Here is a 27,953-nt window from a genome sequence, read left to right on the forward strand (position 1 = left end):
AGTTCATCTACCATACGGTCTATCACAGGGAACCATAATGGTTTTCTAAGTAATCTCTTTGTCTTCACTACTCCTTGATGTCCACTATATGGTAATTTGATTGTACGTTGCTGTAATGCGTGTGGGACGTTACCCTCTCAGTATTACTTCTTTTGCAATCGACAGTTCACCCTTCACTTTTCTAAACTGAGCAATTTCAGGATCAACCTCGCTCAAGCAAACGGGACAATAACTGCAAATGTACGATACCAACTTATTTCAAAACTTTTGATTATCTCACTATTGCTATTCAGCTGTCCAACTAATGTAACTATTTAAACACAATACCACACATACATGGATATTTTTAAATTCTAGTTTGAACGTCACAGTCTATATATAAACGGGCTCAGATTACACACGTCTATTGAATTTACACTAATAAAAATACAATAAATATATCAAATATCGTCGTTATTGGCAACACTGGAATGTTTTATCAAGAAAGAGATGGATACAACAGAACGGGATGGTGAAGGCCATTGAAAGTACATGTGACCAACAAGCTACAATAATTTTAAATTGTAAAATAGTGTGTCAAGTGAAGAAAAAGTTATCACTGTACTAATAATAGCAGCCAATTATTCTGTACAAATCAGTAGATTTGTCATTTCCTCGTTGACGACTGATAAACGAGAGCTTCTGTTATCTTAAAATCAACAAACCAGCTTCATTAATATAACAGAAAGCAATTGACAAGTGAAAATTAAATAATGCAAACAGCATTACAAAACCCCCTAATGTTTTGGCAATATTGGTTGAAAAATATGTATGTTTTATAAGTAATATTGGGAGTACATGTCTCAATGATGCTACAACAAAAACTTGTATTATTAAAAAAAAATATATTAAAAATAAATGTTAAAAAAATATTATTTCCGCTTTTTTATAATTTCCCGATTAGACTATTCGTGGTAGATTTTTGAGAATTTACGGTAATGTGACAATTAGATGATATAAACTTCAGACATAAACTATAAATTTAAGATGAATTGATAAAGTGGTTTGGTCGAACCACATAATACATTGAAAGTCAGGTGCACCACTTTACATTAGCCCGAATCTGCAAAGATTCAGAAGGTACAATATTCTCAAACATGAACAATACGGCAAAAAATACGATGGCAAAAAGGCATCAGCGACTACAATCATACATAGCAAAACATATTTTGATAATCTTCACAGGGAATATATGTTAAATCACACATAATTCAACAGGTAGGTTGGCGACGATTCTCTGCATCATTGTTTATCCCCATAGATATACAATCAATACTGTAACAATATTTAATATTTTCTTTGCATAGCATTTTTCTCTATTTTCTAGCTGTAGTAATTAATAATTTACAGACACAACAATGTTTTTGTAAATGATATTTAAATGTGCATATCAAATAAAATAAAATAAAATAATGAATATTAAAAACATTGAAAGCCATAACAGGAAATAAAATAACAAAGCATAAAAATGTTCAGATATTAATAACAAAGTTATAAAAATGTATAATTGTTATTTTCGTTCATGGTAAAAAATAAATGTTCTCTCATGCGAGTTAATCGTGTCACTATATCGCTATTGTCTAATTCTGGACAAGAGGTGTACTTCGTCCTTCTTTCCGTTAGCATCATAATTTATATCACTCTAAATTTTCTAGCAGAGACTGTTGAACCAAACTCCACTTGTGTTTTCACGTAGATCACATTGTTATTATACTTTTAACTTAATACAGGTAAGCATATTGGTTAGTTAGCTGCGATTCCAATTTATTTCATCATGCATTGTCTTATAAGAGATTGTCTGTCCATTCGTTCGTCCACCGTCTTTAAACAATTACATACTTGTTTAACTTCTTTTCAATCAATCGCCCAATTGCTTTAAATTTATACTTGATACTGTATTACTTTGCGTAATAATCAGCTATCGGATGCGCTTATTTCGTGATAATATCATTCCCTATTGTCCATACTCATTCAGAATATGAATTTGTCATTATTCTTTTGAAAACTACCCACCCGTTTTATTTCATATAGAATTGGCTGAATTATATTGTTTGTACAGAAGCAATTCCTTTACAGCTTTTGTAAATGATTTCGTGATCCCTAAAACGACGTTAGAATCGGCAAAAAGAATGTAGCAATATAATTTTGACATTTTAAGTTAGTTTGTGTAATTCAGTGAAATTCACACATGAAATTTACTCATCAACAGTGTTGTTTTTTTGTAATATTTTTCTTCAGTTGTAATTTACTATGGTTTATAACTCGTTAACCATAGTGCAAAACATTATTTCAAATAATGCAATATACTTCCTAATTTGGTCAAAAATGTATATTGAAGCAAAGGAAACTTATGCAACACAATTATTTTTTAAACTCTATTCTAGTAGTTTTTACAGCGTCTTTCCTATATTATACCATGAAATTTATATAGGTGGGCGAACAGAGTGATATGAAATCCACAATTTGCATATTATCGGGGCCATTGGGCGATTTATGTGATCACGTATACACACAACTCACACGATCCAGAGGTTGCCAAATTCGACGTATTTCTGTTGCCACTATGTCCAAAGAAAATAAATACTGCATTAGCTACGAAGATGTGCAAAAAGCTGTCGAACGAATAAAACCAGCGGCCCATGTAACGCCTGTAATGACGTGTCGGACCATGGATAGGTTTTCCGGGGGACGACATCTTTACTTCAAATGTGAGCTGTTCCAAAAGATTGGGGCATTCAAGGTACGTAACATGGGGATTCCGTTAACTCTTCGTCAGGATTCAATACATTTTGATACATCATTATTGTTATAAAATCGCCCAAAATAAAAGCTAAATTTGAGCAAAAGTGTTTGTAGAGATTCAAATAAAGACTGTATCATTCTAGCAACTCAACCACAATCCTTGATCTTTGTGTTGAAAGAAAAAAATATACACTTTCTAAACATCAACAGAGAGTGTATGTGGTTAATGTAATAATAAACTATCTGAGAACGACACTCAATTGCGTATGGTTATTGTCAAATACAACATTCCCAGGTCAGATTTTGTATTCAAAATAAATCCATGTTATATATATAGACATACATGTTCTTGTTATTTATACAATTATGTTATTAATATACAACAATATAATGTAATAATTATTCCTTCAAATTACTAACTAGGTTTCTATTTGGCTACAAAAATGTAAAAGAAGCCTGGATGTAGTCACACTGTGGCTCAGGCAAGAATAACGCATGGATACTATATCCATAAATTGTCTAGAAAAATGCGTGTACTGATTGTGGATATAAATTAATCCGTGTCGATTACACTGGCATTGGCGAAATATAGACAAAAATCCATATATTTGAGGTTCATGAGACAATTCACAATAAATTTCTTTCGAAAATTTACCTCGTATTCAATGATAGGTAAAAAGACATAAGGCAAGTATAATTAATAAAGAAATACATTTAAAATGCCACTAATAAAGGTAAACTATGTATCTGTACGTATCCGCGACAGGCGGAGGTCAGTACGGGAAAGAGGTAAAAGGTATTTCTAATATTACTAGTATGCACTGCACATTGTGTCCACCCAACAAATATTTCACAAATTAGGAAAAAATATTGTGTTCATTATACAATATTTTAGCACGAACAAAATAGTGACTTAATTAGATGTGATCACGAAATGTATATAATTCATGGTGTAATGGTCGACTGGTTAAAAAGCTACCTATTCCTCATTCTCTGTCTTTGATTTTCAAAAAATACTTCTTTTAATAGAGAACTAAGTATACGCAATGTCCATTTGACATGAGGGAAGCATTAGGATACTCACATAACTATATATTCGTTTGAAACAAGATCAGTTATACAAAATTGCTAATTTTTTTGGCGAGTTTGATAGTTGTGAGAAAAAGTAGAAAAATGTCGAGTGATGTTATGGACATAACGACTTTTTTCAAGTTGAAGATGAAACGGTAAATCCAATGTCACATCTGATACTGAAAAGTTGGTACATGCATTCATATCTTCTCGCTTAGACAGCTGTAATTCATTATTGTCTGGTCTCCCTGTAACTAAGATAAAACCTCTTATTCGTGTACAAAATGCAGCAGCCCGCCTTGTCACTCGTGCTCGAAAATATGACCACATTACAGACATTTTTATTAAACTTCATTGGTTACCAGTTGTACAAAGAATCAATTTCAAATTACTTTTACTAGTGTATAAATCTTTGTATGGTTTTGCCCCAAATTATCTATGTGAATTAATCGAATTTTATGTACCTAGTCGTAGTTTAAGATCTGAATCAAAGTTTCTTATTAAAACTCGTCAGGTGTGTAGTAAAAAGTCCAAGGTGTTATACAAAGACCGTGCTTTTGAAAATTTAGGTCCTAAACTTTTTAATGAATTACCTCTGTCTGTTCGTTCTAGTCCTTCAGTAGACATTTTTAAATCCAGACTGAAAACGCACTTATTTAAATGTGCTTTTAATATTTGACTGATTGTTTATTGTATCAGCGCCTTTGATCTTCATATGTTGGAATTGTTGCGCTTAATTAAATAAAGTTATTATTTAAAAGTTATTATTATTAATGTTTGCATGGTATTTGAATGACAAGGATTCCAAGTCTATGTAAGAAATGCACTAGTTAGCTAAAGCAGAGTTTGTAATAGTTATAGCATTGGCCGACCATATCGCTATATTCCCAAAATTGTAAATATACAAAACAGACCACCGTTATGAGTTGATAACAACGATCACCTACACAGGCGTGTTTCATTGGGTTCAATAGAAACCGTTACTGTTAAAAAAATGATTACTCTATTTAAAACAATACAATGCTTGATGGTTGCCAAACCATAAGGCTGATCCAAAACATTAGTTTTGTCTAAAGGAGTCTAGTAACATAACAAATTTCAAAATAATCAAATAAAAAGAGTACTAAAAATAATAAAAATGCTTTGCAAACTTCGTTGAGCATTATATATAGACGCTAAAAACAAATTCTAGCGTTCAGAGGGTTTGAATAAGATTTTCAAGTGTGTTGAGTAATTTTTCGGGGAAAAAACGTTTTCATTCGTGAAATATGTAGCACATACAACATACGGCAATAATACTACTACCAACAAATCAGAATGCCTAGACCCCCCCCCCCCCCAGAAAGGGTCCAAAATGCCCAATTCGAGTTTAAATATGACTGCCGATCTAGTTGACAATGACAATTCTGAAAGCGGAGCGCTAGTTCACATTAGTTTTTGTCAGTATAGACAGTTTATATTGTGATAAGGCGATAATGATTCAATGTAGAACTTGCGATGATAACAGTAATTCAACATCAAAACTTTTCACACACGCATCAATATAATTAATTCATAAAAATGAGTATACTTTGACGGTAATTCTATGTTTTATTTGTTGTAGTACCGTGGTGCTTACAATGCTATAAGGCATCTTATTGATGACTGTCCTGATAAGTCGAAAGTGGAAGTGGTGACACACAGCAGTGGTAATCATGGACAGGCAGTATCACTAACAGCTAAGGAGGCGGGTATAAAAGCATATATTGTTATGCAAAATAACACCCCAGATGTTAAAGTGCGCGCAGTTGAAGGGTATGGTGGTACAGTTATTTTATGTGAACCTAGTGAGAAGGTGAATATTCTAAGTTGTATAGGGTCAGACGTCGAGTAAATCTTCATTATTCAACGTGATTGAAATGAAAGATTGTGTCGAAATGTTTTTGACAGCGAATGGGCGACGTGTCTTCATTTGCAGGTGGAAAGAAAAACATAGATTTATTATGATAATAATCATAGATCAGTATTGAATCACGTTATTATTCGGCAATTATTGATGATATCTGTTTGTTGGATCACGTATATACTTTCTTGTTTCATCAGGTAAATGTAGTGCATTCACAAAGATGTTGTATTTGTGAACCCTCTGCCATTTTATGGCAATACACACCCTCGTGGGGCACTGGATCACATGCAATGACATAAAACGAAGTAGAGTGATGCAAAAATAAAAATAATTAGCACATAATGCTATCAGATTCTAGAACCAATTCACCATGCGTGGATACTGAAATCACCAAGCCACGTGTGGCTCCTACCTGAAGCGGGCTGAAACTCAAGTTTCCAGTCGGACTTGTAGAGCAAATATGTTACTGCAATGAATACAACACACAGGAAGTCACAGCTTATGTTTGAGAATCGCTCGCTCGACATATAACAAAGTTACTGAACATATAAGTCAGCTGATGGCCCAGTGATAATACTAAATAGGACTTTTTTATGCGAAATACAACTCAGCTTGTTAACTCACTTGTCTTGAATCAAGACCAGTCGACCCCTTTGTGTTTTTACTTGGCGTTCAACATGCAATGTGTGGCACGACGAACATAGCCAAGGTCTCGAATCGTTTAGTAAAATCAACAATTATTTAGGTTGTGTTATGCCGAGCAATAGTGCGACTCATATATAAACGATGATCGACTTTGCAGAGGCAGCAAATAATCATTATATTAAGATACATGTATAACTAACCATATGCTATAATTATTTCATATATGCATATGCTACTACGTGAAATATCTATACTGACAGTCAACATGATGTCTACATATCACCCATCTCGACAGTATACTTGTTACTGGGGACACACATTTTGACTTTTCATGTGTCTTTATACGTTTCTATAGGCACGAGAAGCTGTAGCCCAAAAAATAGTTGAAGAAACTGGCGCATCATTTATTTCTGCATCACAACATCCAGATGTAATTGCTGGTCAAGCAACAATGGCAGTAGAGTTATTAAATGAGGTAAGTATACAAGTTAGTGAAAGAAGTAAGCATCATTTAGAGGGAATTCAGTCAATGGGTAAAAAACAATTAAAATGAATTAATTACTTAAGTAAATGGGAGTATCTAATAACCAAAAGGAGAACATCTTTTGGGTTATGTTGCCCAATTGTAGGCATTTTATAACAAACAAACTACAGTTGAAACATTGTAATAGTAGTTTATAAATAAATAAACGCTGCTCGGACCGATAAGTATGATATATTGAAGATAATATTTGGTAATCGTAGTCCTAAATAACTATTAAAAATAGCTAGACGTTTCGAGCAATGGCTCTTTATCGATAGCATAGAAGCAAGTGTGATAACGTACAGGTAGAACATAGGAACGTAAGAACGCGCATGAACTATAAGTTAGAATCACAAAAAATTCCACAATAGAACAAATAACGCGCCCTAGGTAGTGAGCTCAACAAATGAGTTGAACTGTTTGTTAATACCATGGGGTTCTTTAGTTCCAAGGCGGAATATAGTTTCCTCCTCGACACGCCTGAGCTGATTTTCGTTGCCATTGACAACACATACACCAGAAATAGACATATCTGTAATATTATGTCCACTAGAATTAAAATGAAGTGAAACCGGATAATAACGATTTTTCTGTCTAGTTTGCCGTAGATGCTCAGCAAACCGATCACCCAGTCGACGAACTGTAGAACCAATATAAAGTTTCCCGCATCTAATACATGAAATGCAATATACAACATTCATAGTGATACAACTGAACGGATATTTGACCTCAACATCTCCCTTGGGACCAAATATACGATTAGTGTCTGTAATAAAAGGACAAGTATTACACCTAGGACGATTACACGGGACAGAACCATATTTCTCAGGGTCTCCCCTTTCACCCGTATGCACCAATAACCTCCTTAAATTAGTGTCACGGCGCCAGGCAGTAGTAGGCATTAGTGGAAACGTAGAACTTGTCTCCTCACTGGTCTGTAAAATGTGAAAATGTTTGTACATAATGTTTTTAATCCTGACATTTAAAGGATGGTACGTAAGTGCCAAAATTACACGATCCTGATTGTCACGGGAAACCGTAGAACCAATACAATCAGTTCTTGACATTGACACAACCTTGGCCAATGCTTTCCCAGTGACATTACGAGGATAACCCCGTTTTCTGAAATAATCACATAAAATACTCGCCTGGTTACGGAAATCAGTATCATCGCTGCAAATACGACGTACCCGGAGTAACTGCGAGTAAGGTATGGAGTCCTTCATTCTAGTAGGATGTGAAGATTCATACTGTAAATAACAATGTGAATCAGTAGGTTTTGTGTAGATAGATGTAGAAATGCGATCACCATCTACCTTAGTAGAAATATCGAGAAATGGTAGTGTTATTTCTGATATCTCATGTGTGTATTGTATGGCGGGATTAAAGTTCTTCACAAAGTCAATGAACTGTAATAACTCATCCCGACTGCCAGACATGGCACCAAATCCATCATCAATGTACCTGACATAAAATTCAGGTTTAGTGCCTTGAAAGGACGAAAAAATTAACTCCTCTTGATATGACATGAATAAACATGCATAGCTAGGACCAAAACAACTGCCCATAGCCACACCTCGTTTCTGTATATAATGTTTACCATTAAAAGAAAAGCAATTCCCGTTCAAAACTAATTCCGCTAAGCGCACCAACACAAACGTAGGAGGATCCTTAACTGTCCTTTTATTCAGAAAATGCTGTAAAGCCAACAGTCCATCAGTGTGCGGGATAGATGTATAAAGGGATTTTACATCCATAGAAAACAAAAATCTGGGTATATCCGGTGTGAAACGAAATAACTCTAGTTTCCTAAGTGCATCATTTGTATCCTGAACATACCACTACCATAACACTACATAACATAACATAACTGAACATAACACTACCATTTCTCGATATTTCTACTAAGGTAGATGGTGATCGCATTTCTACATCTATCTACACAAAACCTACTGATTCACATTGTTATTTACAGTATGAATCTTCACATCCTACTAGAATGAAGGACTCCATACCTTACTCGCAGTTACTCCGGGTACGTCGTATTTGCAGCGATGATACTGATTTCCGTAACCAGGCGAGTATTTTATGTGATTATTTCAGAAAACGGGGTTATCCTCGTAATGTCACTGGGAAAGCATTGGCCAAGGTTGTGTCAATGTCAAGAACTGATTGTATTGGTTCTACGGTTTCCCGTGACAATCAGGATCGTGTAATTTTGGCACTTACGTACCATCCTTTAAATGTCAGGATTAAAAACATTATGTACAAACATTTTCACATTTTACAGACCAGTGAGGAGACAAGTTCTACGTTTCCACTAATGCCTACTACTGCCTGGCGCCGTGACACTAATTTAAGGAGGTTATTGGTGCATACGGGTGAAAGGGGAGACCCTGAGAAATATGGTTCTGTCCCGTGTAATCGTCCTAGGTGTAATACTTGTCCTTTTATTACAGACACTAATCGTATATTTGGTCCCAAGGGAGATGTTGAGGTCAAATATCCGTTCAGTTGTATCACTATGAATGTTGTATATTGCATTTCATGTATTAGATGCGGCAAACTTTATATTGGTTCTACAGTTCGTCGACTGGGTGATCGGTTTGCTGAGCATCTACGGCAAACTAGACAGAAAAATCGTTATTATCCGGTTTCACTTCATTTTAATTCTAGTGGACATAATATTACAGATATGTCTATTTCTGGTGTATGTGTTGTCAATGGCAACGAAAATCAGCTCAGGCGTGTCGAGGAGGAAACTATATTCCGCCTTGGAACTAAAGAACCCCATGGTATTAACAAACAGTTCAACTCATTTGTTGAGCTCACTACCTAGGGCGCGTTATTTGTTCTATTGTGGAATTTTTTGTGATTCTAACTTATAGTTCATGCGCGTTCTTACGTTCCTATGTTCTACCTGTACGTTATCACACTTGCTTCTATGCTATCGATAAAGAGCCATTGCTCGAAACGTCTAGCTATTTTTAATAGTTATTTAGGACTACGATTACCAAATATTATCTTCAATATATCACAGTTGAAACATTAATTGGTACATTTAATTCAGTAGTCAATTGTATCCAAAAAAAATAGATCAGAAAGGGCAAAAAAAAACAACACTTAATTTAGTTTTCTAAAATTCAGTGTCAGAACTATTTGACTGGGCGGATTTCATTCAAAAATTATATGCATATTATACATATTGTGCATAGATTCATTTCATAGTCTTATCAAAGATGGCCGACTCGTAGCTGTTTTAGTTGTAATGTACTCGATCAAGAATATCTACCAATTCGGAACGAGATCTCGGGCACTAGAGAATGATTTTTTTTCAAGATTTTGCCAATATCATATTAAATCATATAATTGAAATGAGTCATGTTGAATGCTAATAAAATTAAATTGTATTAAATAAATAAAAGCTTATGTGACTGCATTTTCATTTCATATTATACATGTATTAATAAGTTGAATAACAAAATCAGTTTACACACTAAATGCATATACATTTCTACAGTATTATAATTTTCTATTTTAGGTACCTAATCTTGATGCTATTGTAGCCCCTGTATCTGGTGGTGGTATGGTTGCTGGTATCTGTATTGCTGCCAAGGTATTTTTTTAAGGTTTTGTTTTCATTGGCCCTGTTGTAGAGGTCAATTAAAACTCCCCTTAAAGCCTAGGAAAGTGGTGAGTGGTGTTATTCGATTGTTGGTATCTGTATTGTTGCCAAGGTATTTTTTAGGTTTTGTTTTACATTGGCTCTTTTCTAGAGGTCAAATAAAACTCACCTGAGAGCGGTGAGTTGTGTTGTTCGATATAGCTGGCTTTGCTTTTTTTATCGTGAATTGCCAATGAATATAATAAATAGTACAGAGGTCATAATGGGCTGCTTCTATTCCAGTAACCATACTATCATTTTGCTTTAACATAGAACATTGGTGTATGCTACTGTCCATAGAGGTAAACCATACCAGTAACACCATAGTGAGCCATATTTAAGCACTTTCATCCACATCACAAATTGCCAGAACACATAATAATTGCCATAACACATATTCAACACATAATCCGTCTCATTGATTGACATCATCATTGCATCATGATTGATTAATACAAAACAAATTTTAAGATAGTATTTTTGACAAAGTAAAAATTTGTAAAGCTGAGCCACTGAATGAATAATTTTCTGATTTCAGTTTAATTGCTACATATTTAATTTAATTTCAATTCAATTGTGTTTTTACAGCACATCAAACCAGATATTAAAATCTATGCAGCTGAACCCATCAATGCTGATGACTGTGCCAAATCATTGGCTGCAGGTCACATAATTCCGTTACCGGGACCACCAGACACAATCGCTGATGGATTGAGAGCTACAGTTGGGGCTTTAACATTTCCTATTATCAAAGACCATTTGGAGGATGTTATCACCGTTAAAGAAGAAGAAATTAAAGTATGTTATATAAACATTTATTAAACCTTATTATTATAATGTATTATAATTAATTCAAGAAGTTGAGCCATTTGATTAAATGGTATTTGCATGTTCTTTTACAGACACATCCCTTTTAATACCCATAACTCATAAGGACCAGTAATTTGTACATTTTGGAGCGGGTTTATTTTACTGTTAGTTAAAGACGACCACAAGGTGTAAACAACCTGTTTGGAGTTTATGTTCTAGTACACTGCGCATTGCATTGCATCACAAATCAGTTGCTTAGCCCATTCAGTGACCATACATACAAACAGCGTGTTGATCTGGAAGTTCTTGGGTCGAATCCTAGGTGTTGTTGGGATAAAAATGTCGCTTTTTTAAGATACTGAAGCTTCCTATTTGATCATGCAAGCACAACCTCGTTCCAGGGAAGTTATTACTGTCCTCTAATATCAATTATCCACACTGGTGAGGGTAAAATCGTATTGAATTTGTATTGACTGTTTGCTCAAATGAATTTAAATTTCAGTACATACATTTACCTGTTATGATAATGTTATTCACATGCTATGGATTCAATAAACATACCAACCGTATTACTTCACCTTTCAGATTGCAACAAAGTTGATGTGGGAACGAGCTAAGCTTTGCATAGAGCCGTCATCTGGTGCTGCTGTGGCTGCTGTACTCTCAGATAAATTCAAAGCACTTCCAGCAAGCATCAGGAATGTTGGTGTAATTCTATCTGGTGGCAATGTAGATTTCTCTAAAATGTCTGCTCTAATGTCAACAGTGAAATGTGAAATTTAATTTACACACTTCAGAGTTCATGTATGTGTTGGCTATTACCTAGGAATGAAATATACTTGTTTTAATAATTGATAAATCCCGAGTATACAGATTCTCCTGGGTCGGACCTAAAATAAAGGACAGAGACAGCATACAGAGATACTCGTTGTGAGGACATTTTATTCCAGACGAGCATGCATAACGGGTCATGCCACCACCTCTAATTATACATTTAAACAAAATCTTGCTCAATACATTAGAAAGCCCACAGTCACTGCTTGACAGAGCAAAATCAATTGGAGTTCCAGCTATATTTTAATTTCATATATTTATTCATTCATTCATGTCTTTGTATCACATTTTACATTGACAATTTACAGACGTGCTGCACGATGATGCATTCAGTGGTTTGAATGTTAATGATGTTGGTTAAATTGACTTTATATGATTGAGGTCCTTTGGTGACTGAAACTGTTACTAATCCGTGTAAAATCAATATAATCCAATCACGACAAGACCATCATGAAACATGGTGCTCAACATTACCAGTTGATTAATGTTTTGTCAGCTGATACCCATATAACCACCTCTGCACTGTTGTGACTTGAAAGAACACGTCTGTATTAGGATTACCAGAGGTTTATGTTATTATTCCTGGACCCCATGACACCACGAACGGGAAAATGATGCAGTCTTTTTTTGGTTTGGTCAACCAGACAAGCATATAACGTTACATTGCAATACTTGTGAGAGGGCAATGCTGAGCTATATATGGTAAAATGGTTCTTTGATGATATGCATCTTTAATGACTGCATATACAATGTAGCCAGTAATAAAGCTTTTCCAAGTGCTGTGTACATGTATAAAAGCAAACATAGTACACCATAATAATTTGGGATCAGTAAGAAAAGAATCATAGGAGGCAAGGAAATTATTATTTATGCAAATTAGGTAATTACCCTGCACAATTTGTATCAAAATTGTATCTGTTTATAAGTTCTGAAGTCAAATCATTAAAATTTTAAATTGATCAATTAATACATTTTTATTTGTTCGGAGTGCGAATAATCAAAAGTTCATTGTTGGAATAAAAATGAACTGTTGTTGATATTGCCATTTATTTATTTCATGTAATATCTGCAACAAAAGTTCAAATCACCATGTGTACTCGTAAGAAAAAAGTTAATTTTATCCACATGCTATCTGATGAATGATGGATTTGAATGATGTGCAGGATAGTTCCATGCAAGAAACTGTTCTATCACCTATGCAAACTATTTTAACTGGCATACATTTACAAATTGGTCCAAGATTCTCAATCCATTTTATTCTTCAAACATGTAAGTGAAGGTCATCTTTCACTTTTTTTAGAGTCTTGTGAATAAACTTTAAAATAGAATAAAAATTTACATATGACCATAGTATAATAATAATGAAAAATCTTTTCACAAAGATTCAGCAAATTCCTAAAACTTTGATGAAACATTATTGAAACTTAACTAATATCTCACAATGAAGTATAAACTAATAACATTACATTTTATAAAATCACAACTCAATAGTCAAACTACTTCCAATCAGAATGTCATCCATATATAATGTAATAAGCTATTAAACTCAACACATTTACATGTTCATGTACAATGTAGCTGATCCCCAGAAACAATGCAACTGTAATCAGTATATTGTTAAATTTACACACCATCAATCATAAATGCAGATTAATTTCACAATAAAGATCATTTTAGTCCAGGTAGTCAAATTCTTCTGGAATACCAAACTGTTTGTCAATTACGTTCTCTTCAAATCCAAATTTCTTTTTACACCATGACTTGATGTTGAAAACATTATCTGAAAAAAAATGAAATATTCACAGCACTGATGGGTATTGCAAGAGCATTATCTGCAAGTGAAACAGTGACTGCCACAGTTGCAAAAGCAAGCACTATTGTTTTTCTAGTAGACTGGCTAGAAAATTGTTACCGTACTTATCCGGGTAAGAGCCCATGCCTGGACAAACGCCCACCCCCCACTTTTGACACAATAAAGAAGTTGAGGTAATATCCGGGCACACGCCCAGGGGGTCTTTTTCTACACAAAAAAAAAATACAAAAAAAAACTTTTCTATTCGTTGAACTCTGTCGTGATACTTATAAAAATTGTTAATTGCGTAAAACAAGGGGTAAACGCAAAATAGCTGTTACAGCTTTCTGCCTTCAGGGCAGCGCGTTCACCGCTGATTTTTTTCAGAATCATAACAGTCAGCAAGTCTATAAAAATAAATATTAAAGCAGGAACGGTAATTTTCTTTTTGAAATATGCCGTTTGCTTTGTGCTTCCTTGGAAACGATTCAAGCAAATCGTATAAGGAGAGCCGCTAAGCAAGTGTCGCACTCGTTCGGCTTTAGCGTCGTCGACAATGAAACCAATGTTGCAATATTGTAGCAACCCGTACCTGGGAGAATGGTTGAAATCACGTTATTTTGGCTTTATAAATATTTTGTAGCAGCTTGCGAATCCATAACTGGGGCCAGCAATTTTGCAATGTCACGCCGAAGACTGCCAACTTTTTTACCATCTTTTATCACCGCTATTGCATTTCTGTCATGAAAACTATTCTTCTGTCGTTGGATAAAAAAAAAAAACTTTCTATTTCAAGTCTACCGCGATGTTCATATAATGAGACATTCCAACCGCCGGAACTTGCTGAATGATAACTTTCACCGTGATTAATAAGCGTCGAGTCTGATAAGAAAGCAATGTCACAATTTGACCTTTATGATGAAATACTAGTAGTGATGTCATTCTTAGCCAATCAGTAAAGCAGATGCATAAAGGTCAAAGATGAGTGCTAGACTGTAAACAAAAGCATCGTGTGCCATCAGAGCGACCCCATTTTTCTTGTCTCTTTATTATGATAAGACATGAATGAAAAGTGCGAAGCTGACAGACTGCGAAATCCGTGGATTAAAAGTGCTAAGTCCAAATTGTGTGGGACGATATCGACGAACTTCAGGAATAAGTTGTAGGGATTTTGACGGCTGCAGTGACGCCGACTTGGACATTTGAGAGTTTTGAGTTTGACGAAGATGGCAATGAACGTACGAATAAAGATCTGAGAAGTTTTTTTCAAACGGCTATGAATTTTTATAATTTTTACTGTGTAAATTAGTAAATTATTATTGATCTTGTATGACGGTTGATTCATAATTTGTCGAGACCGGAAATCATTTTACGCAGTTTAACCCCTGACATTTTAATTCATTTTGAGTTCACGCGTATTGGGCACATTTGTCGGCGGGAAAATCCTATTATTCAAATGATTTCTCACTGTCGATTTTTATTATTTCTGGTTTATCTGTCACATTATAAGCAATACATTATTTTTGTTTTACTTCTAGTGTTGCATATTGTTCATTTATCTCCGTTGCATGTTTTCATTTGCCGTTCTATTCCCTGCCGCAGTTCGATCTGCGTTTTGTCAACATTCGCGTTTTTTTCCGGGTTTTTTTGCCGGGGATCTCCTGGCAAACGCCCACCCCTTTTTTTTGGCAATTTTCCATGTTCAGGACCCTGGGCTTATACCCGGATAAATACGGTATATGATAACAACCATCTATTGCCTAACTGCTGCAGCAAATATGATTGATATGAATGAATTACAATTGTACAATGATAACATAATTCAAAAACCGTTATTACTAACTAACCAGTCTCATCTCATTGAATACTTTAGATGTGATAACATACCCGTTTACCAATTGACACCTACCTTAGCCATACGTAACCCAATCATTTTGTGTGCTCAAAATGTAGATATTATTTAGTAATTTAGTTGACATTCACATACAATTTTAGCATGCAATTCATATTAATAGGGAATTACATACTATTCATTTATTTCATATGTATAAATTTATCATCTATTTAGGCTTAATTCACCATATTGGTTAGATTTCATATGTAGCTCTAAGTATGTGTGAATGAGGTTGGATATCTGAAGATATTGTTGAGTCATTGCTAATTATACTTGCCTCGTGGTCAATAATTTTTCAGAACTGTACAGAACGTTGTGAACAATTCTTGAAATCGCATGACATTGTTATAAACATTGCACTGTTTTGTGATATAATTTTATTATTGCAGTGTGTATTAATTAACGAGAACTGACGATAGTGGTAAAGCTCTCATGTGGTTACTATAAATTCTGCAAATATTAGTGAATGGTATGAGTCTATTTTTACCCCAGTAATTTGTGTTTTGCAGTGACAATGTCCTCCATTTTATGGCAAACATGGCATAAACTCTACCCTCAACTTTTGCATTTTGCTGTGAAGTACTAGTGTATTTACTGTAGGGTCAGCTGTATAAGAATTATATTTTTTAAACATACTAGTAAGTCTGGATTCTTTCAGTTGCGCGTAGACACTGTATTTGACACCCTGACAAGTTACCGGTAATAAAGTGTATGTGGTAATAATTAGGCACTGTTCAAATAATACTGTATATTGTTACCATTAGAATTTTTTTTATGTAAATTAATCTAGTACACTTACATGGTAGATTATTGAGGTTAGTGGTGTATTATCCACAGGACTTTTGGGTTAATAAGGCTGATGTGATTTATTATTTAGTTTCAGTTGGATTGAGCCTGCTTATAATATATTTAGGGCATGCTGAGTTAAATATATAGTTTGTGAGTATATATCCGGTTGTTGTAGATGTCTAAATGAATTATTTGTATGAACAAGGTTGTTATGGTGATTAAATTTGTCGGATGCTTGTGTATTTAATAAGTTATAGCCATTCAGCCAGGTAGAAATACTTATTGTAAGTACAGCTATTTAATCATAGGTATTGATTGTTTTTAACTTTTAATTGAGTGAGCAAAGCATATATTAGATACTGATTGTTGAGTCAAGACTTTGCTTTTGTGTTTTCTTGTGTATCTTCACCCTGCGATGTGTTACTGTACCTTGTATACTAACTAATCAGCAACACAAACCCTGCCCCAAGCATTGACTTTTATTGACAAAGAAGCCCCAGAGAGGGAAGTGTTAGACATGCATGTCTCATTACAACATTGCAACAATGATGACATATTTGACCATCAACTGCAAGATTCCTCAGCCAAGTCAGTCTCATTCTTCATCTCATTAAATACATCAGAAGTGTTGACATACCTGTCCATCTATTGACAGCTTCCTTGGCCACACCAGTCTCATTCTGTATTTCTTTTAACACTTCCGGATCACATTCTTTATACATTTCCAATTCAGATAAAAAGTGACTTTTCTGTTTTTCTTTTTCTTGCAGCTCCTTCAAACATTGTGTTCGTTCCACCTATTTAGACAATATAATATTTAAAATCCTGCCAATCGACAAGTAAATTGCTAAGGCTGACATGAGAATTAATAAAATGGTCACATATCTATAAAAATTGCAAAGTTTACAAATGACAGACCCATTCATCCATTATGTCTGACAAAGCAGTTGAGTGTGGTCACCAGCCGTGGTACAATTAATGTAGCTTTGTCTTTGTTGCAGTTCCTTTTCAAATATCTCAACTTTTATAATTTATTCCTTTGATTTCTCAAAAGATGCTTACATGTATAACTGAATTTCAGGGTAAATGTATTAAAAAAATTGATAAGTAGAATAACATGGCATAGTTAGTGTTAATACATGTACGGTACATCTCTACATACACTGTCTTCTCGTCCTTTCTGTGCTTCTTCTATTCTTTCTGTTAATATATTTCGTTTCTTTTCGCTTTCTTCTAATCTTTCACTCAGCTCTTCTATTTTACGCTTACACTACTAAACAAAATTATAATTTATTAAAAAAGGTATACTTTGGATTGGATTGAAATTTTAGATACATGTAGATTTGAAACAGATTGGTTATCTGTCATTGACACAAGCACCTCTGTTGCAGAGAGAATCCAAATAATTCATGTTTTCTGTCCTCAGTCCTACTATAACAAAATTCTTTTTCATTTTATTTTTATTTTGTAATGTTTTAACTATATAAGCATTGTTTCAACAGCATCACACCCATCCACAATGTTACTCTGTGAGTTGTATCTAATGTTTAGATTATGCTAATACAGTACCTCCATATGGTAAACATTAGTGAACCATATAATGCAGAGGTTCAGTTGTCTCAAAATGAGCTTAGGACATTTTGTCCAAAATGACAACTAGTGTTACGAGAGCTTCATAATTATTTTCCATCTTTGGGTGTAAAACAGTAAATTTACAGAAAACACTTAGGCCATTCGTCTGAAATGATTAAACATAATTAGGACATTTAGGGAAAATAGCAGCAAATTGCTGAATTCCTGTGAACATCTGAATCACTGCATATGTATTTACAATGTATATTGATAAGGAATAACAGATATATGTACATGACAATAACAGTATGATGTTAGTTTATAAAAATACTTGCATTCTGACTGGCTTTACTGGGAAATGCCCAAAAATAAATAGATGTACCAATTTTATCTGTATCAACCATTCCATCATCAACTAAACTTTGTACTACATCTTTCACTGACATTGATGCTGAAATAAACAAAACAAAACATTCAATATTTCTACTTTCAAGGTAGATAAATAAATTATAATACTTTACATGGCCTGTTATTATTGGTACCACATGCGATAACTGGGTAGTGCATGTAGGCAATGCATGACTGCAGGAAAAAGATTACACGTAAATCTGCGTAAACCAATGCTTGTTTATGTTTGTAAGGATATCGTTCAAATAACAAATCCATTTGTTCAATGTGAGCAAACCACAAAATCAAATAATTACTTCTCAAATTACCACATTTTCAATAAAACAAAATGGATGCTATCTTTGATCTGATTATGATACAGACTGACATGAACATGTATTCCTATATGTATGATGCATGTTCCAAATATGAATGAAAATGGTCTATAAGCCTTTGAGATATAATAGTAGCGTGGACAAAAAGCAAGATGGATGCCAGTCACACAGCCGAACGGAGACCAAATTATAAGTCTAATACAGGACTGTACTTCCAATTATTATGTGATCGATAAAGGACTTCGAGAGGGATGTTTACTACAATAATGACCTTGACTACATCTTGCAAATTATTGTGCAAATCCTGTCCACCCTAGGCTAATTATCACACAATAATAGAGCAGCGTGTCATCCTTTATTCCCTACTGCAGGTAGTATTGCACATTACTGTATTAGAATATTGCACTGGCCTGTGTTACAACACTATTCTCAGAGTTGTCAATTTTTTGTTGGTAATGTGTTAAAAATGTTTATCCAGTGCAAATTACTATACACAATTGAGTTGAGTTGAGTTGAGTTGAGTTCAATTCAATTCAAGCTCAGAATGAGTATCTCATCAAAACGCGAGTGGTTAGAAATTAATTTTTACAGGTAACATATACTTACTAATTCCCTTCTCTTTGGGACCAATTTTCTCCAATTCTTTCAACTGAAAAAAGTCTTTCTGCCAAGACAGAAACAAATGTGTTAGTTGTAATTAAGCATCACATTCTAAAACTATAAGCTGTGATAACATTAACAGCCTCTGGAAACTATCCACTATATCAAGGAGAAACAAGCCATGCATGGCCCAGTGCACGTTAGTTATCAAATTTAAGAAATATAGTTCATGTACTTATAATATAATTTGAACATAAGCATGTCAGAAGTTTGGATCCAGAAGATGATGCTTGATCATGATGACTTCTTGTATCTGATCGTCAAACAAGTTACTTGTCCATATTGAGAAATATTGCTCTAGAAAATTGTACCTCTGATGAAGTGTTTACATGATATAAAAATAACAGGTTTGGGGGTAATGCAATGTTCTTCTAATTATTAACTCAGGGGTGTCAGGTACTAGGGGTAAATATTTGTACATTCAGAAACATACTTTTCATACTATATTAATGGTATAAATTGCTTGGCTAAAATATCTTGTTTTTTAATGGAATAATTGGTGAAAACGAATACTTGGAGGTTCTCTTTCAAGGGAACCCCAAGAAACATTCAAGGCTAAAAGGGATGTTACATGCTACATGTATGGATAAAACTGAAACTCCAGGTGATCATGTGGGTTTTTGTCTTAGACTATTAGTATACAAGGAATACTAGTACATGAAAGCCAATATGCTGTCATCTTAGATGTTCGGAAACATAAGTGTGACAGACCTTTTCAAAGAAGATCTCCATCATTCTGCTTCTTTTCTCATCCAAACTCAAACCTCTGCGTTTTGACTGAAAGACAAAATATTGAGTGTAAATACATTACCGGTAATAACAAGCCATTGAGAATGTTAAGCCCCTTCTGTTGTATTTTAATACATGATAAATGAAATTTATATGCTCCATTCGGTTCAGGTGCAAGTACCAGTTCTGTGCTGTGAACAAAATGAACTGCCTAACAATTTAATGTGTGTTCTAATATTTGTCTTCAATGGCAAAATGTTAAACCAAATGCAGGACTTGACAATTACCTTGATGCCCAAATGATTTTTTTTTTTAGACATGTTGTGTTTGATGGTAGACGAACAGCATTTTATCTCCCTTTATTTTCCGTCACACAGGGGTTTAATTCGTTAATTCTCAACCCAGTCAGAGAGTTTAACAATGTAAGGAGCTGGTAGGCAGATTTGCTTCATTGCTGCAATTTTCTTTTAAAATATCTGTTTATTTTCACCATCATTTCCATTAAAACCAACATGGCTACATTTCTGTATCCCATACTATTTCGTTCTGTGTTATGAAACAATGTTTACAGCAGGTAATTTCAACACTTTTTTTAACAGCTTTAATTTAAAAATGTTTTGACTTCAAACATCAAGAGTTCAACAATTTAGGTACATGTATTGGTAAGCTTTTTAATAATAATTTTTTACTACTAAAAAGCAAATAACTATCCAGTATTTTATTCAAAGTAATAATCTAATGACAACATTTTCAGACATTGAAGTCACAGTTGTCTCTCCCGACATTTTTTACTTTAATAGATGCTCTCTTTGTTGTCTCTCCCAAAGCTAATGCTGTGCATTTGGAAGGGCAGACTATTCTCAGCCTTATACTGCAGAGTAAATAAACCGCTCTGGGAATCGATCACAGAACCTACCTACCCACCTATCTGGTGCAAAGAGAACATGATATATAAAGAGAGATTCTTTGGAAAAATAAGTAGAACAAATGTAAAGTTAGACTTAAATTTTAATATTAATTTTTCAAAATTTAGTTATTTTATTACCGTATTCCGGTTAAGTGCCCATGCCCCGGCAAATTCCCACCCACCAATTTAGATACAATAATTTGAATAAAGAGATTGAGGGCATACGCCCAGGGGGTCTTTTTCTACACTTACAATAATAAAAAACCTATTTTTGTTCGTTGTATCAACAGTAGACTTCCTTAGAAACGATTCAAGAAAATCTTACGAGGGCCGTACCCGAGAGTCATTGAAATCACGTTGTTTTGGCTTTATAAAATATTCGGTAGCAGCTTGCGAATCGATAACTTGGGCCAGCAATTTTGCAATGTCACACCAGGATGTCATGCTGAAGACTGGCACCTTTTTTACCATCTTTCATCACAGCTATTGCATTTCTGTCTTGACAATTCAGTGTTTACTTCAGGACATGCGATTCCCCGCCTACTAACACTTTGTGCGCCCTTAATAATTATAAAAATACTCCAAGGGCGAAAATCGCCCCTTTCTTCACTGCCCATTGAATTCTTTTAATGATGGCCCATGCGTGTAATGGACTGTGACGCGCCAACTAGCTTGCTGATACAAATAACAATCATCCGTCTGCATATTTCGTTTAAAATTGTGCGTCCTTGTATTTAAAAACATTACCTTCTTCGGGTATGCGTACGTAAGTTGGAATAGCCCGCATTGAGTTTTTGGAGTGCGTGTGTGGCAGGGCAACACATTAAGCAACTTGCCGAGGCAACAATGAATTGTTGTTCCAGCTTGTTGCGCGATTTAATTGATTATTTTGCGCAACCAATTGTTGATTATATTAACGTACAAAAAATAAATTCATTGAATTGTTATGAAATGCAAATAAATTTCAACTTAGTTTCATCGTAAGCAAATGATTCCGGTCGCATATTAAGGTCTCATATCACTAATTGAAACTCCATAGACAATGTTAACATATGATGAGATTGCTATACGAAAATGATGAACAAAGTTGAAAACATGGCTCAAAAATAGGAAATCAACATGGCACTAATCAACAACATGAAAAAAACTAATATGTTGGCCAGCTCAAACTCTTGCAAATCTCAGGTAAACATGACACACCTACTGTATTTGGATTGCACCTAGAGAAATCACTGGAAAAACATCCAAATACACACAGAATAAACCCACAGGTACACAGTCACTAAGTTGTAAACAAAAGACCACATGCTAGTCTCACTTTTGACCCAGGTGATCATGCCTTCAAACAGGGAACACCTGAGAAAAAAAATATTAAAAAAAGGCATTTAAATTGATCAGCCATTGGTTGATTAGTGGTACAAGACCTTAAACACTCAATGCTGGGGAATATCCGCCATGTTTTGACCTGATACTGGTAGGTCAAATCTCTAATTAACCAATCAAATGGTGGATAATGCCAACATGCTCAAATTACCATAGCTCATTCAAATATGTTAATGTTATTGAACGCAACACAGAAGACATTTGCTCATATTGTCGTATTTTTTTTTCAAAAGATAAACTGAGTATTTAAGAATAATTTAACATTGTTTGCAGACATAACAGCTTGTCGAAACGAAACTTACCCATTTACGATAGTCACGATAAAAATCATACTCTTGAATAGGTAAATGTCCGAAAAATGGTGCCAAAATATTTTTTTTTTAAATACCTTAAAAAACTGCAGAAAAAACATGATTTGTTGGTCTCATTTTATTTTAAAAACCAAACTGCCGTTTAACGGCCAAGGGCGAATTTACGGCAGAATACATTGTATATACAGGATTCCTCTGATTGTAAGGTAAGGTAATTATTATATTTGCGAAATTACATCCATTTCAGAACACAAATGCAGAACATAACAATTGCTAACAATGGAGAACATAATGAAAAAATACTGCGATTTAATAAGAAAATTTATGCTCATTAGAAATTCCCTCCTTGTTAGAGAAAATCCCCCTCTATTTTGATCTGAAAGGGCGACAATCCCCCTCATAAATACAAAGCTGGAGAAAACACTGACAATTATTCTTCTGTCTTCCTATTTCAAGCCTGAGCCAATCGGTAAAGCAGATGCTTAAAGATCAAAGATGATTGCCAGACGGTAAACAAAAGCATCGTGCGAGTCGTTTGCCGCAACCCCATTTTTCTTGTCTCTTTATTCTGATTAGACGTGAATTAAAAGTGCCAAATGACAGACAGCAAAATCCGTGGATTAAATATGCTAAGTCCAAATTGTGTGGCGACATCGACTAACTTCAAGACAAAGCTGTAGGGATTTTGTTCGATCACGACAGTGACGCCGACTTGGACTTCGAGGGTTTTGACTTTTACGAAGATAGCAATGAATGTACAAATAGAGATCTGAGATTTTGTTTTTTTCAAACAATTATGAACTTTCGTAATTTTACTGCGTAAATATTGATCTTGTATGGCTGTTGATCCGGTATTTGTCAAAACTAAAAATAGTTTACGCAGTTTAACCCCTGACATTTTAATTCATTTTGAGTTCACGCATATTGGATGTGCTTGTCAGCGAGGAAATTCTAATTCAAATGATTCCTTACTGTCGATTTTTATTATTTCTGGTTTATTTGTCACATTATAAGCAATAAATTATTTTTGTTATACTTTTAATGTTGCATATTGTTCATTTATTTTCGTTGCATGTTGCGAATTTTTTTTTTTTTTTTGCAGAGGATGTCCGGGCATACGCCCATGCCTATTTTTTTGGTAATTTTTCATGTTCAGGACCCTGGGCGCTTACTCGGATAAATACAGTATAAAAACTTGATATTTCATGTACTGTACACTGCACCATATTATTCCGTGTAGTGTCAATAAATAAATATAAATTATGTAATTGATGAAATCACCAGTATGTTTTCACACAACAACATTCAGTGTAGGCTAGAAATTACCAATTTAAAATATTGGGAGAGAGCTAGAGGAAATTAGTCAATTGCATACTCCAGTTTTAACACTACTGCGGCAGAGATTTTTTCCTTTTCTGAGAGCAATTTTTTTTTTCAATAGGAGGATTTTTTTAATTTTATGTTGAGGAAGCATTTTTCTTCATTTTATCATGTTTATTTTAACATTAACTATCGAGGAGAATTCCTCTACCAGTATATCATATGCATTATTTGCTGTGTTAATACCTGGCAATATTTTAATAAAATTTAAGATGAATATTCTCTGGTTTGTTTTTTTCCCCATTTATTATTACTTATAGTTTCCATCCCCCAAATTTCAGATCCATTAAGAAGAATTGGTTTAATAAATGTCAGAAAGTCCAGAAGGTCTACAAACCTCCATGGAGGGCCTGTATAGCTATGCAAACAAATGGGGACTGCAAATAAACGTGAAAAAAAAAATCAATGATATTTACAAAGAATGGATACAATACTGAAAAACTTAACATACCCCGGTAATTTGTGGAGCAGAACCCATTGAAAAAGTCACAAACTACATTTACCTTGGTGTCAACTTTAACACCAATGGCTCAATGGATTCCACAATGACCAGACTTGCTGAGAAAGCCAGAAGAGCAAAAAAGCACAAACATCAATCTTGAATGCTGATAACAACACTTCAATTAAAACCAAACTTTTTGAAACCACACAAATTCCAATTTTGACATATGCAGGAAAATTGTGGGGCTTGTGCACAAATAAAAAATGGGATACAACATGTACTGAAAAATTTCACCTCAAATTTTATAGACATGTTTTAAATGTTAGCAACAACACAAGCAACATAACAGTTAGAATGGATTCTGGTAGACTGCCACTTGTCTATTATTTACACTATAAGTCATTTACATATTTCAAACACTTGATTTCATTGAAGGAAGACGATATTGCATACAATGGATTGATTGAAATGCAGAATCACACCCAGGATGATCATTGGCTGTCAAGACTAACAAAAATTAAACATAGTTGAACTCTGGTGACCTTGCCCTTTGTTATATAATATAATTCCCTTTATCATAGTTTGTTTCAATATAAATATGCATTGTCATAATTAATTATGAATACAAACAAGTTTTGGGGTTGAACCAACAGTGGGGAATCAGTCTACCGAATGTCCTTAAAAGATGTAAATATCTTACAAAAACATTGGTGCCTTATTTGTTTAATTATTTTAAGGGACATAATTTCCAGCTTTCTTCAAAGTAATTCAGATATTTTAGTATAAAAACAAATGTCTCATTGAAAAAAAAGTGCTGCATTTAGATGTGAATAGATTCATAAAACATGCAAGATAACAGAAAATTTTAGCTGGCTTTAGTCCAAGTATTTTGTACAGGTGTCTGTCAAAAATTAATGATTCACTGAGACAAATATGAACTGCCTCATTGTGTGACTACTGTATTATATGAAAAGTAAAAAAAAAACACCCTTTATGAATAGCTATCATGTTGCAAGCTCTGCTTTGTATGCAAATCAACTTAAATAGTTAGTTGGTGTCCAGTGGAGGGAGAAGTCAACAGTAATGTTGCCTCCTGAGAATCTACATCTTCAAACACTGCAATCTTTGAAGTGCGTTTTTAAACTAGTATTATAAAAACTCTATCATTCTGTTCTAATAGCTGAAACATATTCCTGTGAGTTTTCATTTGTCGAATGAACTGTTTGTCAAATACAGAATACATATATTTTAGAACAATTTTCTTTTTAAAATGTGGATGAAATGTTTTGCTTTTTATGTATTTTTTATGTATTGTTTTTGATTTGATAACTTTGTGTTAAACAGATTTTCTATTAGCTTCAGATCTTGATCAAAGTTTGGCACCCAGTTCATAGGAGTGCTTATATTGATTTTCTGACATCTTGTTTTCTGTAAAGATTTATTGGTAGGTTTGCAAATGTGTATCAGACTGTGCAATCTCTCCATGAGTTGGTTTTGAAACCCAGTAAGGGATACATTACCAAGGATATTATTACAAGATAAATCATTTGCTTCATTGAACACATACAACAATGCATATTTCCACTGAGATCAGTGACCTTTGATGTGTATCACCAGTGATCAGTCAAGTAGAAACAGTCAAAATATTTTATCAGTTTTTCTCAATTTTTGCATGATATTTTCATACAGGACATCTGTTGTTCAAACTCAGGGAAGACTTTATACTGATGAACAAGGTGACCAAGTTTGATGAAGTTTGGAATAGAATTAGTAAAGTTATCATGCACACAATAACAATTATTAACGACGACGACAACGCCGGACAAAAATTTTCCCTTAATATACCTTTCCCTTCCATCTTTGATGGTACGGGCAAGGTAAAAAGGAATACAGTATTAATCAAGATGTCACAAAGCTAAACTTTCAAAAAATCTCTGCAAGGACTGTCTTGATATCTGGAAGGACATGCAAAGGGCCGATTCAAAACTCAGAACATATCAGCTTTTCAAAAATGATATAAAACAAGAAGTCTACATAGATCAGCTTAATGATAGACAGGCAATCAGAATTCTAAGCAAATTGAGACTGAGCAGCCACAAATTACATATAAAAACAGGTAGACATACACAACCAAAAACAAATATTGAGGACAGAAAATGCATCAAGTGCCAAGTCATAGAAGATGAATTGCACTTTATCACAGAATGTGTACTTTATGAATCTGAAAGACAGGAATTATATTCCTTGTTTGATAACATCAATGGTATCAAAAACAAGGACAAATTTATATCTATTACGAATGCCCATACTAAACAATTACTGGGGTTAATTAGATATATCAAAACAGCGTATACAATAAGAGAGCAAATAATATTAACACAGTAGTTTGTTTGTCACATTTTTTGTTTTGTTTTTAACTTTATTACCTTCTACACGTGTAGAAACCAAAAGAGAATTGTCAAATTTTCTTTAATGTTGTATTAAAGCAATATTCTATTCTATTCTACATGTATAATAAAACGATGAATATGTTTGGCAATCTGTTTTCTTTGGCAATGACTTTTTTATCACATACATGGCTTTGATAGCTTCATCTGTAGTGTTGTCTTTAGCCTCAGTTAATCTCCCATTTGATTAAAAGAAACAGAAAGAGAAGCCATCATATCTCGATGCTTTTTTACTCCTCGGATTTTCAATAGCACTTTTAATTTCCTTTTCTGAAATTTTATTGTTGATCAGATTATTTAATTGTTTGGTATTTTCAACAATTAATGTGTCAGACATTATATTCATCTGGAAAATATCGTTTTTATCATTCTTGTTATACATGTAGTAATCTTCCCACTTTTCAGCAGAAATGGGGTTAAATACCTTGCACTACCTACATATGTCGCCTCAGGAAGTTGATGTACCGGTATACAAACTTTTTAACGACCGAAATTATTGTGTCACACTCGATTTTTTCAGGCTTTAATGTGTCGTACGTCACATGTGAATATAAAGTAGTACTCTACGCATTGTTTCATACCCACCATATTTCCTTATAATGTCATCAGACGACGTGATAAAAGGAAAGAATATAGCACTTCAAAAATGGCGCTTTGTTTATCCCATGATGCCTAGGTAAAAAAGACGGTGTTCATAGCACGAGGTTCGTTT

At 34.1% G+C, this 27,953-nt stretch overlaps 2 protein-coding genes across 5 annotated transcripts; one reads left to right on the forward strand and one right to left on the reverse strand.

Moving 5' to 3' along the window:
- The first annotated feature begins 2,518 nt into the window (after window positions 1-2,518).
- LOC100376523 (serine racemase-like) lies at window positions 2,519-12,238 on the forward strand. The gene is made up of 6 exons (XM_002735965.4): window positions 2,519-2,779; window positions 5,456-5,686; window positions 6,738-6,857; window positions 10,447-10,521; window positions 11,158-11,367; window positions 11,965-12,238. Exons 1-6 carry the CDS (start codon window positions 2,603-2,605, stop codon window positions 12,160-12,162), a joined length of 1,011 nt encoding a protein of 336 aa, XP_002736011.2. The 5' UTR covers window positions 2,519-2,602; the 3' UTR covers window positions 12,163-12,238.
- A 65-nt stretch (window positions 12,239-12,303) lies between these two features.
- LOC100376369 (meiotic nuclear division protein 1 homolog) lies at window positions 12,304-27,930 on the reverse strand. Of its 4 annotated transcripts, XM_085491173.1 has the most exons (8): window positions 27,827-27,930; window positions 24,856-24,910; window positions 20,354-20,419; window positions 19,589-19,646; window positions 18,596-18,711; window positions 17,851-17,958; window positions 17,326-17,485; window positions 12,304-13,993 (listed from the first exon to the last, which is right to left on the reverse strand). In XM_085491173.1, the coding sequence occupies exons 3-8, from the start codon at window positions 20,375-20,377 to the stop codon at window positions 13,887-13,889; spliced, it is 573 nt and encodes a 190-aa protein (XP_085347299.1). In that variant the 5' UTR covers window positions 20,378-20,419; window positions 24,856-24,910; window positions 27,827-27,930; the 3' UTR covers window positions 12,304-13,886. The 4 variants fall into 4 exon arrangements, with proteins under 4 accessions (XP_085347299.1, XP_085347297.1, XP_085347298.1 ...); XM_085491171.1 differs by lacking the exon at window positions 24,856-24,910; XM_085491172.1 differs by lacking the exons at window positions 24,856-24,910; window positions 27,827-27,930 and adding an exon at window positions 22,703-22,748.
- Window positions 27,931-27,953: the final 23 nt, after the last annotated feature.

Source organism: Saccoglossus kowalevskii, chromosome 16 (genome assembly GCF_978046115.1).
Source record: "Saccoglossus kowalevskii chromosome 16, keSacKowa6.1, whole genome shotgun sequence".
Classification (NCBI taxonomy): Eukaryota; Metazoa; Hemichordata; class Enteropneusta; family Harrimaniidae; genus Saccoglossus; species Saccoglossus kowalevskii.